Source organism: Drosophila ficusphila, unplaced genomic scaffold (assembly GCF_018152265.1).
Source record: "Drosophila ficusphila isolate 14025-0441.05 unplaced genomic scaffold, ASM1815226v1 contig_197, whole genome shotgun sequence".
Lineage (NCBI taxonomy): Eukaryota > Metazoa > Arthropoda > Insecta > Diptera > Drosophilidae > Drosophila > Drosophila ficusphila.
The window spans coordinates 7314444-7331258 of NW_025064091.1; the positions used below are offsets into that span (position 1 = coordinate 7314444).

The window sequence follows — 16815 nt, forward strand, 5'->3', positions numbered from 1 at the left end:
CCTTAACCCATCCGCAGACTCCTTCTTCACGGAGCGCTACATCCCGCTGAAGGGCGACTACCTGCGGGCGCTCCAGGAGGCGGACCTCACCATGAAGGCGGGCAACATCAAGGGGCGCAACCTGATGCTGATGCACGGCACCGCGGACACGCTGGTCCACCAGGAGCACACGCTGATGCTGGTCCGGGCGCTGGTGGAGCAGCAGGTGAAGTTCCGGCACCAGGTGTACCCCGACGAGGACCACGCCATCGCCAGGTCGCTGAGCCACGTCTACAAGACGATGGAGTGGTACTTCGACGAGTGCTTCGGCCCCGTCGACGACAACGAGTGGGACCCCACGGGTCTGTTTGTGTTCAAGCAATAATTAAGACCCCCCTACGATCCTTACGACGAGGATCCGCTGGCCAACCAGCTCAGCGACATCGACACCGCCATCGGACCCGCCCGGGACTCGCACTCGGACTCGAATCCCAATTCGGGCTCGGATGCGGATCCCAATGCGGATCCCGATGCCGCCGGCAGCAATCTGTCCGCACTGCTGGCCGCCACCACGACGACCGCCTCGCTGTCGGCGCTTGACGAGCTGGACAACCGGCTGCAGTCGCTCGACCTGATCACCTCCTCCACGGCCACCACCCTCAGCAAGGTCGCCGGCAAGCTGTGCAACTACAGCAGCAAGCGCCGGCTCCACCAGTCGGAGGCCGTGCTCGCCCAGAAGTCTCGCATCCTCCAGCACTAAAGGGGATCTGGATGAGGATTTGGATTTGGATTTGGATGAGGATTCGGATGGAGATGGAGATCCAGATCCCGATTCCGCTGCCGCTGCCGCTCCCGCAGGAGTCCTCCGTGTGTCAGTGTGTGTGTGGGTGTGAGTGTATGTGTGTGCCAGCTGGACAGTTCCGATCCCTTTTTCACTTGCCAACCAGATTTACACTTTGCTTTTACACACAAAATTACCATAAGTTAATACCCACCTTGGTTATTTCACCAAAGGTACTTTTTAATTTTAATTTTTTAAATTTAAAAATCTATTTATACTTAATGGTTTCTAAGTGTATTACTTCAGTACTATATATTTAAGTTTATTTTAAAGGATAAAGTGAAGAATCCTTTCAAATGCTCACCAAGTTTATAACCAAAGTGAAAATCGGAAAAGGTCTGTTAGTGTGCCAGAGTTGGTTCTTCAAAGGCATTTTTGGGTTCATCCTTTTAAAATCAGTATTGACAAGGATAAATCGTTTGCAGAAATGATCAAAAAATATAGTTTAATGTTTAAAATATTTGCTTGAGACCAAATTACAGAATAATTCAATTATTAATTAAGAGCTAGGATCGAAGTGATTTACAGATCTTTTTAATAAATTTATTGTTATTTTTGGTTATAAAGAAATACAGTTTAGGAGAACAAGTGGAATGTCGGTACTGATCTATAATTTATCTGTTCAAAATACACAAATTTGAAGCAGGTACTCCCAATCAAAATAGTCACTTTTTCATTACAATCAAAATGCAAAGCTTGTAAAATCTCGGATACCAGCCAACTTAGTCGCAACATCCGACTATATTAAATTGAAAACTTAGTATGATTTGAACTTACCGATTTGCCGGAGGGAATCGCGTGTGAATGATTATCGAGACAGAGGGGAATAGGGAAGCAAAACCAAAGCAAGGTGATTCATTTATGCGACTGATTATTAACATATGTGTATTTAATAATTAACCAAACTCATGGTGCGAAGGGGGTGACGAGGCGGTGAGGTGTCGATGTCGATGTCGATGTCCTTGGCGTAAGGATACAGATGTAGGGGACAAACCTAATTGCTAAAGGCAAACCAAATACAGTGCGATATGTGTGTGTCATGTAATTTGTTTAGGCCTCATTGTTGTTTCTTTACGTGTTCGTTTCGATGTGTATAAACATATAGTTATAATTGACTGAACGTTATTTTTTTTGTATATATTAACGATTAAATTTTAAACGAAAATGAAAACGAAAACGAAAACGAAAATGAGAAGGAAAACGGAAGCGGTAGCTTAGCCGAAATTGAAACAATTATGGTAACTCATGTCCAAAGGAAGGAGGAAGATATATCTTTTAAATAGCCAACAAGTTTTGCGAGTAGTTTCAGAGAAGAAGAAGAAGAAGGAGTAAACCCACAGCTTACCATACGCCCATTGAATGTTTGTGATAGTCGAGAGTAGGCGACTATAAAATACCCTGTACTCCAGTCGAACCGCTTAGATAGAACCTCCTTCTCTCCCGACTTTCGGTGTGCAAAAGCTTTAAACCTCATATCCATTCGAGCAGCGCCAACATTCGATGCGTGGATACAGGGTATTTCCAGGAGTTTAGGTGTCTAGCAGCCGATACAGACCTAATTTTTAATCTAAATATATTGAGAGTCAAAGGAGGAGAGATTGTGCCACACACTAAAGACAAGTCCCAGGCTTGCAAAGTCCCCATAAACCGATCGCATTGGATCGGGATTATATATTGAGGGGGGGATAGAGGTGTGCTTTAGCGAGAACCAAAAAAAATGGCGAAACATTTTTTTTTAGATTTTTTTACCATTAACATTAACGGAACGAAGAAACGAACGAATTCCATAAATGCGGAATGGGATTTAATTGTCAGAAGCCTAGGTGTTAAATGTTGCGTCAATAAGCGAAATTTTATTGTAGAGCGGCCAACGAAGGCCCCCGACTTCCGAAACCCAACTTAAACTAAGAAATCCAGATAAAAAACAATATAGTCAAGCTTTAAATGTTGTACACAAAGAGGGGTCGAAGCCACTTAAGCCCAAGTTAACTAAACCAAAAGAAAACAAAACAAAACAAACAAAACGAAAGAAAACAAAACGATACAAAGAAAATGCCCAATACAGACCCGAGAGTAAATAAATGTTAAACTTAAATAACGATAAATGCATATTTATAAATGTTTAAAACAAGAATTCTATAAAAAAAAAACTAAAGGAAAACTATATATGTAATTGTGCTAAGGCAGAATTTAATGTATTCCAAGCTACCAGAGCGAAAAAGCCATTAACTACGTGGAACCAAACAGTGTAAACGCAAAGCTAACAAAAACCAACAAATCAACAAATACGAAACACAACTCATTTCCCTAAAGTACAAAGGAAACGAAGGAAAACCTATTTTTCAGTTAAGCCCAAAAACCACACAAAACCACAACCAAAAAAAGAAATGACCAAAAACTGGACAGTATTTAAAAGTGATTTGGTTTCAAGACAACATCTCAGCATAAAGTATTCAAGCCGAAAACGATAACAAACCGAATCCAAGTAGATTTAGCAATAAAGAAGCAAAACTATGTATTTCCAAAAACCAAACACAAGTATACCAACAAGAACCGAAGCAACTAAAAAACAAAAAAGCGAAACAATAAAGACATTTTTGTGTGTATGCAAAATAGATGGAAAATAGTTGTTTGGAATTGGGAGGCTTTGGGGGATGCACACCAAAATAATATTTAAAATCAAAATTTAAATTTAAATAACAGCTTAACGGTTATTTACCAAAAACCGCGTTGCCAACTATGACCCGTCACTGTGGTAAGTCTACTCGCTATCGGAGACCCGAACCAGCATATCCGAGACAAGCACCACATCGTTTGGTGTAGGAACCCGATATACCAGCAAATTTAGGCACAAATGACTTAAGTATATTTCCGAACGCAACGATTGGTAACACTGTCTTCATTACGAAATTAGCAGACAATTTCCGTTCTGCAGTTAAAAATATAAACAATAACGCGAGTCCAAATTAATAGTACATTTAGAGCCACAGGAAAACGAAAAGTACGTGCAAAGTTGGGGAAAGGTTGAAATCGAAAGCGAAACGCAGAAACGCGAGTGTGTATGCGGATGTGCGAGTGTGTGCGGTGTTGCTCAATTCGTCAGCTGGCGTGAGAGTGTGTGTGTGTGGATTTCGGAAAGTGAAAAATAAAGAAAAGAAAAGCGATTTTCGAGGTGCCAGGCAAACACACAGCGAAACCCGTTGATAATAAACGATTATTATAAAAATAAAACCGAAACTATAGTTTGAGCGTGTGTGTGTTTATTGTTTTCTATTTTTTTTCTGTTTTCTGCCATGCGCCCTCTCTCTTTTGCACGCTGGCCATCTCGCTCGTTTTGTTTTTGTTTTGCTGCCAAAAAACCAAATGTAAAAACTACGACACATGGCTGATACACAGAATAAAGTGCAAAGCAACAGTTGCAAACTGCGTCTTTGTTTTGTTTAAATCCTCCTTGCTCCGATTGTCAGTATTGTGAACTTTATATAGTTGTTAAAATAAATTGTTAGAAGCTAGTGCGTGTGTAGAGCTCCCCCGAACGAAAATCCGAAATCGAAATAAGATAGTGCAATTTGATTCGTTATCATTCACGTATCCTTTTTTGTTTTAGTTTTTGGTTGCAACTTTTAGGCAAATTATTAACAATCAATGCATCAAAGAACACAAAAGTGACAACAAATACTACAGGAATAACAAGGACAAGGACACAAAACAAGCCACCCACGCGCAGGCGAGAAAGAGACGGCTTAGACGCACATATACTCCACCCGCTACTCGCTGCAATTGTTTTGTTTTTGCCATCCGACCAAGAGCGACAGAGAGTGGGGCCAGCTAGAGAGAGAGACCGAGTGTGAGGAGCCAGTGCAAGTGCGAGCGAGAGCAACGATGGATCGCTACGACATGGAGGACGTCGTGGTGGCGCCCCCTGCCGAGTGCAGTTCGCCGCTCAAGGAGTGGCGCCTCAAGGGCCAGGCGGGCACACTCACCCGCTCCGATTTCACCGAGTTCTTTAAGCGCGAGGCGCCCAAATACTTTGAGTACCAGTCGGTTGCTACGGAGACAGGTGAGTTCCCCTCAATTCCAGATGATAGTGCATTATATGGTGCACTGTACATACATATCTATATATATAGCCATGGTCATTGGCCAGAAAGATGCGTTATTGCGTTCGGAATACAGCTGTATCTAGATCAAAACTTTGGGTTCTGCATTGTTTTAAAAGCGATTGACAGTAACCCACCTATTTATGTATTGTCTTCCTTATCTTAGAAAACTACTGATAAGCCATATAAAAACGCTAATGCGCCAAAAAGAGTTTACTTTAAACAGCTGTTTTTTATTTAGATACAAAAAGAAAACGAATGAAAATCTGGATAAGAAATGTAATACACAAAGGCTAAAGTTATGTTGTGATAACAAGAATGGAAACAACGTATACTTAATATTTTAAACCTTAAATGTTCCATATTTTTTATCAGCTAATGGGGCTAAAACACAAGCATAGCGCCAAATCGATGGGGTGGGGGTGGGGGTGTGATGTGTTGGCCGAATCCCATTAAAAACTCTCGCTCTTGAATTATCATTATTCGTCGTGTGTTTTAGTGTTATTTTCGTTCTGCTTTCGGCTTTTGTTTATTGCCATTGAACAACAACTGCACGCTTTTGTTGATTTTGTTGTTGTTCTCACGTTTTGTCTATTTCGCATTTCCGCGAATTTGTTTTTGTACTGCGCCGTGTTTTGCTGCGCCAAGTTTTCCTTCCAATTGGCTCTCCAAGTTTGCCAACCAGCCCACCTTCCACCCCACACCCCCCACCTTACCACCTCGCACTGCTCACCGGGCAACGCCTCGTTCCACCTCCCACCTGTCCACCTTCTCGATTTTCTACCTGTCTCGCCTTCTATGCACGCCAACAACTATTTACACTAAACAAAATTAAACGAGGAGCATATACATACATAGTCAAACTATTTTTACAAAAAAATTGTATTTGCTTTGTTTTCTTTTATAATACAATATAATGCCCAGATAATAATTCACACTGAAATTCCTTCATTTTGAACTTATTGTAACGAAGACCATTTTGTGTCTCCGATGTCTTTCCAAGTGTATGCATGTTGTTTTAACAAAAGCCAAGAGCCTGGCCTGGTAACAAATATTATAAGTAAACAAACCCGTTTGCACCACATTCCGCCAGAAGTTAATATTATCCGAAGCCAAAGGCAAAGCGCTACCATTGAAACAAACAAACAAATTGGGAGAATCTGGGAAAGCGTTTGTGGCACTTCTAATTTGGCGTCGAGTTTCTGTTTATAACATATTGATTTAATAGGAAACACGGACATCGGGGCGTGGGGTGCAGCAGCTGTGCACCAATCAAGAAAATGTCAAGCAAACTATCGAAATAACTGACTGTTAAATTTGTTTTGGTGAAGCAAGCAGAATATCCATTATAATAATAAAGATACCATATGTCTGCGAATGTGAGCTTAAATGTTAGGAATGCATAATTACTTCCCTATCTGGTGGATCCGTTCATTCAGTAATCCCCACGAATTCACGCAAATTCCCTTAACGAGGTTTGCTCTCCGCTTTCGCTAATCGGGCTCTTACTCTTTTCACGGCTTTCTGCGCTTATCAGCCGCCAAACATGTGGAGCCATGGCTACCGATGTTGTTGCGGTTGCCATAGCTATATAGCCCCTATATATACATATATATAGCTCCTGCTGATATCTGCCTGGTGTCTAATTGGCCGTAGACAATCGCTAAACAGAAATGTTGATGCAAATGACGAAAGCCGATGAGGTGGACAGATGCGCCACAACACAGAAAACAGAACGCAGAACTCAGAAAACAGAAAACGAAACACCAGACTTCGGATGATGACTGATAAGAGGAGAGTTTAAATATACACGAGTGATGCATTTGGAGACGGTTTATTCAACTTGCATTTATCTTGTCCCCTTGCGTATTTAAAAAGGAAAGAGACCTTGCACTCGGAATCGTCTGACGTGTCCAGCTTTTGCGATATCATCTGGCTTCTCTGACTATTCGAAACTGAGCGCTTGATTTCGCATGCCTGTTTTAGGAAAGCATTTCCATTTCCTTCAATTCCTGTTTCCGCTTTTGCTTATGATGAGGAGAACTCAGCTGACACGATTGGCAATTGCAAAGCAACCCACACATTATATTCCACAGGGGTGCCTGCCAGTGTCTATCGAGATTTATTTTATATAAGGTCGATCGCCCACCTCCCTTGCAGAAAACAAAAATGCTCTTCATAACGATCGTTGGCGCTCTCGTTCTGCTCTTTCCACACATCTTTTTATTTGGGGCGCCTTTAAATTTCTTGTATTGTTTCTTTTTGGTGGCGAAAAATGTACAATACAGTGGATACCGAAATCGGAATGCATGCTCATGTCAAATTTATTTAAATGAACGCCATAATTACACAGATTTATTTGTTCGAAACAAAACGCTTCTCGAAAATCGTGTTATATGTGCAATTAAGTTCAATTCCGTTTAAATTTTGTATAAATTTTGAATTCAATCACCTTTCGATGCCGTCTAGATATTTCCTTGCCTTAAACCTTAAATCTTGAGAAGGAGAAAACTTTTCTGCTGATCTTTGCTGTAAAACTGCATGTGGGTTGCTCCCGCTCCCGAATAATGTATTGTGATTCAGGGGCCGATGAGGTGGCCTCCTTTGGGTGCTCCTCCTCTCCACTCTTGACAGCTCCGTTCAGTTTTTATTTAGTGCATTTCAGTTCGATTCTTTTCTTTTCTGTCCAGTTCTGTTCGGTTCGGTTCTGTTTCTTTCTTTTATTTTATTTAATTTTATTTCCCGTTCCAGGCTTCTTCTTTGTTCCAGTCTATTACGCCTCAGTAAACTGACGCACACGCAGTTTAATATGCATTTATATAGACACCTACATATGTACATATATACCTGGCCGAGGTCAAAATAATATTTAAACAATTTTTATAAGAGAAATACAGCCATAATATTCTATTAGAATCAAAAACTAAAGCACAAAATTGGCTCTGAAATCGCTGCTTAAAAATCCTATTTTGTCTAAATTCATTTAAATTTATATATGATCTATAAAAGTTGCTCTTGCAGTTTAAAGTCTGCTATATAGCAATGGGCACTCTGGACTTTTCCGTACTATCATTATCTACTAAATTGCATTGCAGACTTTGTAGGCAGTAGATAGATACGGATGTGCTGTTTTATTTTTGCTGATAGCCCTGATAATAGATTACATGTATTGCAAACTTATCGCTCTCTATTTCGATTCTGCGCTGCAGAGTTTTCTACAGCGATTGCGACGACCTTGAACTGCATTTATTGTAGTTGTACATAGTTTGCATTTGATTTTCTCGCTTTGCATTTGCATTCGATTTTCATTTTGATTTCGAATCAGTTTTGTCTGTCTCGAATTCATTTGTTTGCGAAAACTCGTTTGGCCGAAGGTTTCTCTTCATCTTTGTCTCCGGTTCTCTTTTGCGGTCGCCAAACCCTAATACCATTATATGTAGTGGCGATCATGATCACGATCACGATCGTTATCGCCATGCGGTGCGGTTCGACCTGTTCTAAAGACTTGAATGATATTTCAGCCTGGCTATGTTCGCGATTGCATTACTCACGGCCTTAAAAAGCCATAATAAAAAAATGATGACAAATGGTTAACCAACACATTAGTCAGTTTGTTTATTTATAATCCCAATTAGCAAATCCATTAGGCCGTCTATAACTGCATTTATCCATTGGGCCAATACCAACAAAGTATTGTACCTTATATTTGCATTCTATAATGCTTCCGATTTACTTCATAGATCGAAAAGAACTTGTATAGACTATGCTAGGATAATCACGTTTATTATTCAAAAATCTAACGATATTTCCTATCATTTGACTAATCCTTGTAAATATTTTGTATTCTTTCAGATCCCAGTACGCTTACCCGTAAGTATAAGACACACTTGTTAGTTTGCCGATTAGACTGCCAAACGGAGAACATTTAAAATCCCACCGAAACCAAAACCAAAGCCCAAAACCAAACACCCCATGGAAACTCGATACACAATACTCTATTTAACCGATCCGCACAATGTCGCCGTACTAACCACAAGCCTTCATCCCCCGCATATCACTCATCAATCCACTCCAATCAAACCCAATCCAACCATCCAATGCACCCCACTCCAATCAAATCCAATCCAATCCAACCCAACTGCAATCCTGGGCTTAATGCAGTTTCAAGTTTCGATGCCTTGCGTGTGCAGGAGACCTTCCGCTTGACCTACTTCAATGCGAACGTGGTGTCGCAGGTCAAGCAGCTGCAGCAGAGCAAGCGCCACAATATGCACGGCTCCAGTAAGTCTGAACAGGATCAGGAGATCCCACCTGGCAAGGCTGACAATCCAGCTTTCATCATCCCTCCATCGAACCGCTTGCATTGTGGGAACTTAAACTAACGATTCAATCTCTCTTGCAGTCAAGTGCATGTTCAAAGAGGCGCTGGCCAAGGAGGAGCTGATCGACCTGGTGGTGGAGTTCATTGTGGGCGACAACCCCACCGCCGCTCTGGAGAAGCTCCGGCTGGAGGGCAACACGGCGACCGTCTGCGGCAAGGTCTTCAAGAACGGGGAGCCCACCTACAGCTGCCGCGAGTGCGGCGTCGATCCCACCTGCGTTCTGTGCGTCAACTGCTTCAAGCGATCGGCGCACCGCTTCCACAAGTACAAGATGTCCACCTCCGGCGGCGGCGGTTGCTGCGACTGCGGCGACGACGAGGCCTGGAAGAAGGATCACTACTGCCAGCTGCATCTGGTCAGTACCACCTTTTTCTTAAGTGCCCACACAGCCAACCTACCAAACGAATCTGTATAACCACCTGAAGTGCCCAAGAAGGCATTCCCTAAAAGGTATAGAAAGATCACTCTTTTCATTCTCGTTTAAAGTCAACTTACCAACCAGTTGACAAATGTAATGTGCATACTTAATAACACTTGGCACTTCGTTCTGATGAAATCGAATACGATAGTAAATTTATTACTCACTTCTTTACATTGAATTACTAAAGTCAGTGTTTATTGAAGTAACGTAATTTGTAATGATCGTTGAAAGATAATGATAACAGGCAGTAAACGTTATGTTTATATCTTATAACAAAATAAGTAGTTTATATAGTAGAACTTGTTTTCCTTTTTAAATTCTACACAAATTATGTTAGAATGTTATGCAGTCAGTTTAAAATGTTTGAATACTTTTCTTATATAATCCCAAATACTTACCATTTCTTTTGGCCAGGCAAATCGCAAGAACCCACTGGAGAGCAAGATCCTGACCGACGCGGTGCGGGAGCGAGCAGAGATCTGCTTCGGGGCGATCCTCGCCTTCTGCGTCAACTACCTGGAGATCGAGCCGAACTCGAGTCTGGAGTGCTTGGACGGCGGGAACGTGGAGGAGGGCGGCGAGGTGGACGGGGCCCAGTACTGCACGGTGCTCTACAACGACGAGTCGCACACGTTCGACCAGGTCATCAACACGCTGACCAAGATCGCCAAGTGCAGCCGAAAGGACGCCATGGAGATTGTGGCGGCGATCGATCGCGAGGGTCGAGCGGTGGTCAAGTGCGATACCTTCCAGGTGAGCTTGCCAGTGGATTTCTTTCCTGCCTTTGCAGTAACTCACTCCATTTGTTCTCTTTCGCTTTAGGAGTGCAACAACCTGAAGACGGCCATCGAGAACCAGATGATCCCGCCCCTGCTGTCCACGTCGCGGCACAACCAATCGCTGAGGACATCGGTGCTGCACGTGCGGGCCGTCGCCTGCCAGCAGTTCGCCCTGCAGCTGCTCGGCTGGTTCCAGGAGTTCCTCGTGCGGCACTACCTCTTCCGCAAGACGTTCGCCGAGCTGGTGCAGCGCAAGCAGGAGGCCTTCTGCATCCGCCACATCCTCGAGCACGACGTCAAGCTGTGGAAGACGGCGCGCACCTGCTGGCACCGCCTCCTCATCTCCGGCATGCTGATGGAGTACGACAACAAGATGGTCCTTGCCCAGGAGTTCTCGCGTCGCTATGCCACCATTGTGGAGGACTTCATCAGCGACGACCACGACCACGCCTTCTCGATCGTTTCGCTCAGCGTGCAGCTGTTCACGGTGCCCAGCATCGCCCATCATCTGATCGCCCACGAGGGCATCTTCAACAAGCTGCTGCACACGTTCTACCACGTGGCCATCGAGAAGTTCATTCAGAACCGGACGCTGCACTTCAGCAAGAACACCGCCGGCCTGACCTTCTTCAAGCGGGCCAACTACATCCTGTACGACCTGCGCTATCTGCTCAGTTTGAAGCCGGACGTGCTGAGCAACGATCTGCGGAGTGGTTTCCTAGAAGGTCAGTTCATCTGCCCAGCTAGCTTACTTACATATTTAGACCCATTTGTATCCATGCTTGCAGGCTGCCGCGCTCTGATGCGCGTGCTGAACGTTATGCAGGGCATGGAGTCGATCACGAGGCAGACGGGACAGCACATGGACTACGAGCCGGAGTGGGAGTGCGCCTTCAATCTGCACATCAAGCTGGCCACCACCATCTCGCAGGTGATCGAGTGGGCGGCCAGCGATGTGAAGCTGCTCCGCAAGCTCTACAAGATGACGGTGCGTGCCCTGGTCACGAACAGCTTCATCGTGGCCGGCGAGAAGACGGAGGCGCGCAGCGTGGCCGGCCATGTGGCCAGTTGCCTGATGTACGACGTCTCCGTGAAGCCGGTGTCCATTCACCTGCCGCTCTCCCGCTTCTACGCCGGCATCTATCTGCACCTGGGCGCCCACGGGATGACCTACGACCTGCTGCAGTCGGAGATGGAGGGCCTGGCGGGGAAGCTGACGCCGCGCGAGATCATCGAGCCGGTGTTGTGCACCCACGCGATGATTGCCCAGGTGGCCGCCGGGATGTGGCGCCGCAACGGCTACTCGCTGCTGCACCAGCTCTACTTCTACCGCAATGTGCGCTGTCGCGTCGAGATGCTGGACAGGGACATCGTCTGCCTGCAGATCGGCGCCTCGCTGATGGAGAGCAACGAGTTCCTCATCCACGTGCTGAACAAGTTCAACCTGATCGCCTGGGCGCAGGACAACTACGAGAGCATGCTGGCCGAGAGTCCGCTGGACGACGAGTTCATGCGCCAGCTGTCGATGATCGACGAGTTCCTCGAGCTGCTCATCGTGATCATCGGCGAGCGCTGGATGCCGGGCGTGTCGATGGTCAGCGAGGAGGACCGCCTGCGCAAGGAGATCATCCAGCTGCTGTGCACCAAGTCCTACTCCCATTCGGAGCTGAGTCGCGCGCTGCCGGACGGGAATAGCGGGAACAGCGACAACATCTTCGAGGACGTCATCAACACGGTGGCCGTGTTCAAGAAACCAGTCGGCGTCGACAGCAAGGGCGTCTACGAGCTGAAGGAGCACCTGTTCGAGGAGTTCAACGTCTACTTCTACCACTACACCAAGGAGGACAAGTCCAAGGCCGAGGAGCTGCAGCGGGAGCGGCGCAAGGCCAAGAAGGAGCTCGTCTGCTGTCCGCCGCCAATGCTCCCCCAACTGACACCGGAGTTTACGTGAGTTTACGCTCTTCTTAATAACCTGTCTGTACTCTATATACTAATGAGTGGAGAGCTTACAGATCAATGGCCAATATACTGCAGTGCAACGTGTTCCTGAGCATCTGCACCTTGATTATGGAACGCGCCTTGGATACGCGCAGCCGCTCCTTCACCGAATCGCATCTCCAGAAGGTTAGTTGACTAACATCTTTACTTGTTTCCCGAACTCTCATTCTCCATTGCTCCATTCTAGATTCTGCACCTGCTGGGCTTCGCCATCCAAGAGGAGCTGAGCGATCACTATCCCTTCCTGAGCTTCTACGAGCGTTCGCAGCAGTACGGAATCCTGGAGAAGCTGGACGAACTGGCCCGCTGTTCGAGGGTAAGTCAATCAGATCAGACTTTTGGAGAAACCAATAGCTAATCAGCCACCTTAACCGGCTTGAACAGTTGGAGGCGCATCGCGACTTTGTGCTGTGGACCATCAGGCGGTACAAGGAGCTACAGGCCAAGCAGGCGCCTGCCGACAGCGAAGCGGGACCCAGTGGCTCGCAGCAGGGCAATAGAGGAGGAGAGGATCAACCACTCAGCTCAGAGGAGCAGGTGCGCCAGGAGAAGGAGGAGCGCGCCCGCCTGGCGGCCGAGCGTCGGGCCAAGATCATGGCCCAGATGAAGAACGCCCAGAAGTCGTTCATGAAGAGCAACGCCGAGCTGTTCGCGGTCAGCGACAAGGAGGCGGGCGAGAATCCGGCGGGGCCCATGGAGTGGGAGGACATCTCCGAGGAGGACGAGGAGCAGCAGGGCGCCGTGGCGCTCAAGCCGCAGGTGGCCTGCTTGGGGCCGGAGCGCCGCTTCTACCAGGGCACCGAGACGAACTTCAAGTGCATACTCTGCATCGAGAACTGTGCCATCAGCCGCAGCGGTCCGCCGTTGGTCAGCTCGGCCTTCGTCCAGACGTCGCGCGTGATCTTCACCACGCCGAACATGCGCAACGGGCCGAGTGCCCTGCACATGAGCTGCTGCGGCCACGTGATGCACTACAGCTGCTGGCAGGAGTACTACACCAACGAGGAGACCAAGGAGCAGCGGCGCCCGCACCGCAACCGCGCGGCGCTCAGCCAGCCGGCCAACGTGGAGTTCCACTGCCCGTACTGCCGCACGCTGAGCAACACGGTGCTGCCGGTGATCGAGTCGCTGTCCACCTTCTCGCCGCCGACGCCCGCGGTCGGCGACAGCAGCTACCTGCCGCCGGACAGCTTCATGGAGATCATGCGCACCCTGGCCACCGAGTGGGCCGCGCTGAAGGACGAGGAGATGTGCCCGTTCCCGACCCTGGAGGGCATTCTGCACAAGTCGGGCGTCGTCGGCGACAAGGCGCAGTTCGAGCGGAGCATCCAGCTGATCGAGTGGATGCCGCAGCTGCACGAGCGCTACAGCGACGTGGCCGCCTTCCTCGGCAAGGCGCTGCTCACGCAGAGCCAGCAGTCGCACCTCAAGGACCTGCCCGCGGTCAGCGTTGTGGACCCGGAGAACTCCGAGCTGGTGCCGATGCTGTGGGACACGTGCAGCTACACGCTGCAGGCGCTCGAGATCTTTCTGTTCGAGTCGCAGAAGCCCCTCAAGGCCGAGCTGCCGATGCGCAGCCAGAGCTGTGCCATCAACCTGGTGCGGGCGTGCTCCCTGCTCTCCGCCTCCCCGTGGACGGACGAGCAGCCGCCGAAGCACTCGCTTCGCAGCGCCGATGCGCATCGCTTCCAGGTGGGCAAGTGCGACCAGCTGCTGGACACCGTCTTCAACCAGAAGGGCAACAGCGTGCTCGAGTGGGACTGCTTCCGCCTGCTGGTGACGTTCCAGTTCGGCGTGTACAACCTCCTCTTGTGGAACTGTGAGTGAATTGTGTGAATTGAATCGTTTGCAGGGTAGCTCCAATAACAAACTTGCCTGCCTTCTCCTACAGCCTCGCAAACAGTCGTGCCCAGTGGGAGCATGTTCGACTTCTACATCCTGCAGACGATGTTCGTGGCGCACCTGACCAAGGCGGTGCTCTGCTTCGACCTGGAAAAGGAGCAGGCCAAGCGGGCGCCGCACGACGAGCTCGCCGAGCTGCCGTACGTGGAGCAGCTGCCGTCGCGCGTGCGGGACAACATGGTGGTCTTCTACCGCCGCTACAACATCCCGGCCCGAGTGCTCCAGCGAAGCAAGCTGTACAAGCAGTCCGTGGAGGAGGTGATACCCTGCGAGCCGCACCACCTGGCCCTGCTGATCGAGTATGTGCAGCGGCAGATGCGTTCGTTCCTGCGCTGCGCGTGCCTCTTCTACCGCTGCCTCACCGACGTCGACTTCCCGGACTCCTTTCCCACAGATCAGCCGGACCGCTTCGAGCTGATGTGCCAGTATTTGGGCCTCGATCCCCGGCTGGGCGTCTACTTCGACATGGAGACGGTGTTCGCCACGCTGATGCAGTCGTTCGCCTCGCATCCGCACATCGACCGCGAGGTGGAGGAGCGCCTCCAGCCGGAAGCCGGTGCTCGCTCGCTGCAGCTGGAGCCCTGCCTGCGTCCGCTGCCCCGCCTGCAGCCGCTCTACGACGACTACAGCGATCTGATCAACAGCGTCTCGGACATCTTCTGTCCGAACAACGAGCGCGAGGAGATGAAGACGCCGACGATGTGTCTGATCTGCGGCGCCATCCTGTGCGGCCAGTCCTACTGCTGCCAGCCGGAGCTGGGCAAGATGTCGGTGGGGGCGTGCACACACCACGCCCACGCCTGCGGCGCCGAGGTGGGGATCTTCCTGCGCATCCGCGACTGCCAGGTGGTGTACCTGGGACGCGGCAAGGGCTGCCTCATTCAGCCGCCGTACCTGGACGAGTACGGCGAGACGGACATGGGACTGAGGCGCGGCAATCCGCTGAGACTCTGCCAGGCGGCCTACAGCCGGATATTCCTGCAGTGGCTCGGCCATGGGCTGCACGAGGAGATCGCCCGGCTGAACGACAACACCAATGTGATGGCGACACAGTGGCATCACATGTAGTCCGCAGATACAGCGGAGGAGGAGGAGGAGTTCAAGTTGGAGTTTAAGTTGGAAGCTAAGCAGAAGAAGGAGCAAGAGGAAGAGGAGGAGGAGGAGGAGGGAGCTGATGAGGGCAGGCGGCGAACAGGCAATGGCGGCAGTCAATGTGATTATTACATACTAACATTAGGAGAGCCTATATTTATATGTCTAAGCATTTTACTACTTATCCGTTTTGGAGGAGCCCCAACACATCCACGCACCAGCACACCCAGCACACCATGTACACCCTGCACCACTTCCCACACCACATCCCGCCCCACCATCCACGTTTACGCCCCCACGCAGTCCTGTCCAGCGGCACCCGACCCAAAATAACGATTGTATAATTTTCTTCTAACTATTAATTGATGATAATATTAATATGAGTTTACCTTTTTTTTTTGAGCTAACATTAGAGAACTTGTTGATAGTTTGAGTGGCACAGCGCCCTCCTCTAGTTATATATATATATATAAAACACATATGCTAAATATATAACGACTAGGTTAGACTCTTTTGCATGCGCTTAGGGAAGAAAAGTACGTAAAAATAAAAGCAAAATATCCACATTTGTCCTGCTCTCTCTCTCTCTATATCTCGCGGCCCCCTCGATGTATATATATTTAGATCCGATCTTTGAGTGCCGATCCTAACCATGTTGAGGTCCTATTTTGGCGTTTGTTATCTTGTACATTTAGTTAGTGTAAAGAAAAATATTGATACAGATTAAGTGAATGTCCGAAATTTCTTGCCCTTTCCTGCACCATAAAAATTACCAAATTCCCAGTCCAACCCCCCTCCGTCCAGTAAACCATTCACCCACCCACCACTCACACACCACACACACACACACTATTTTTCCTATTCTCTCTTTCAGACCCATGCTTTTGTACCCCATCTCACTCGAACCCAAGGAACACAGTAAAATTAGTCAAATCATATTTACTTGATCAATATACTTAACACCCTATACGACTATATATATTTACATATTAACGAGCGTATATACTATGGATACATAACACGCATATTTCTTTTTATGTATTGTAAAACAAACAACAAAATCGACTATGTATGTGAAATTCAAGTAAAAAGACAAAGCAAAATGTTCTCGAAAAATGATAAAATGATAAATCGTAAACGGAAATGAACAACCGAATTAAAATGCAGTTTGCAAAATTTTAGTGATATTCAAAGCTGTGCTTGTTTTCTTGGAAGGTTTTTAATTTGCTGGTAGTCTGGCACCTGGCTTAAAATTCTTAAGATTCTTTGGCTACCGCCTGCTATGGGTTATGTTCGCCTGGTGTTCAAAAACCATTTGGAC

General features: G+C 47.7%; 2 protein-coding genes across 5 annotated transcripts in view; both read left to right on the plus strand.

Moving 5' to 3' along the window:
* Window positions 1-3435, plus strand: part of LOC108098064 (inactive dipeptidyl peptidase 10) — a 95988-nt gene extending 92553 nt beyond the window's left edge. For all 3 annotated transcript variants that reach the window (XM_017200754.2, XM_017200755.2, XM_017200753.2), the window contains one exon: window positions 18-3435. In XM_017200754.2, the coding sequence (XP_017056243.1) occupies window positions 18-364 (347 nt within the window). In that variant the 3' untranslated portion in view covers window positions 365-3435. The remainder of the gene's footprint in view (window positions 1-17) is intronic.
* Window positions 3436-3704: 269 nt separating this feature from the next.
* LOC108098033 (E3 ubiquitin-protein ligase UBR1) lies at window positions 3705-16687 on the plus strand. Of its 2 annotated transcripts, XM_017200688.1 has the most exons (12): window positions 3705-3821; window positions 4428-4880; window positions 8773-8790; window positions 9082-9201; window positions 9323-9657; window positions 10138-10476; window positions 10546-11227; window positions 11291-12449; window positions 12515-12626; window positions 12688-12816; window positions 12885-14319; window positions 14392-16687. In XM_017200688.1, exons 2-12 carry the CDS (start codon window positions 4703-4705, stop codon window positions 15468-15470), a joined length of 5586 nt encoding a protein of 1861 aa, XP_017056177.1. In that variant the 5' UTR covers window positions 3705-3821; window positions 4428-4702; the 3' UTR covers window positions 15471-16687. The 2 variants fall into 2 exon arrangements, with proteins under 2 accessions (XP_017056177.1, XP_017056178.1); XM_017200689.1 differs by lacking the exon at window positions 9082-9201.
* Window positions 16688-16815: the final 128 nt, after the last annotated feature.

Bases quoted from the DNA above. Each gene is read 5' to 3' on its own strand.
- LOC108098033 (XM_017200688.1), top strand. From the start codon at position 4,703: ATGGATCGCTACGACATGGAGGACGTCGTGGTGGCGCCCCCTGCCGAG. The intron at 12,627-12,687 runs GTTAGTTGACTA...GCTCCATTCTAG, and splicing joins CCGAATCGCATCTCCAGAAG to ATTCTGCACCTGCTGGGCTT. The intron at 14,320-14,391 runs GTGAGTGAATTG...CTTCTCCTACAG, and splicing joins CAACCTCCTCTTGTGGAACT to CCTCGCAAACAGTCGTGCCC.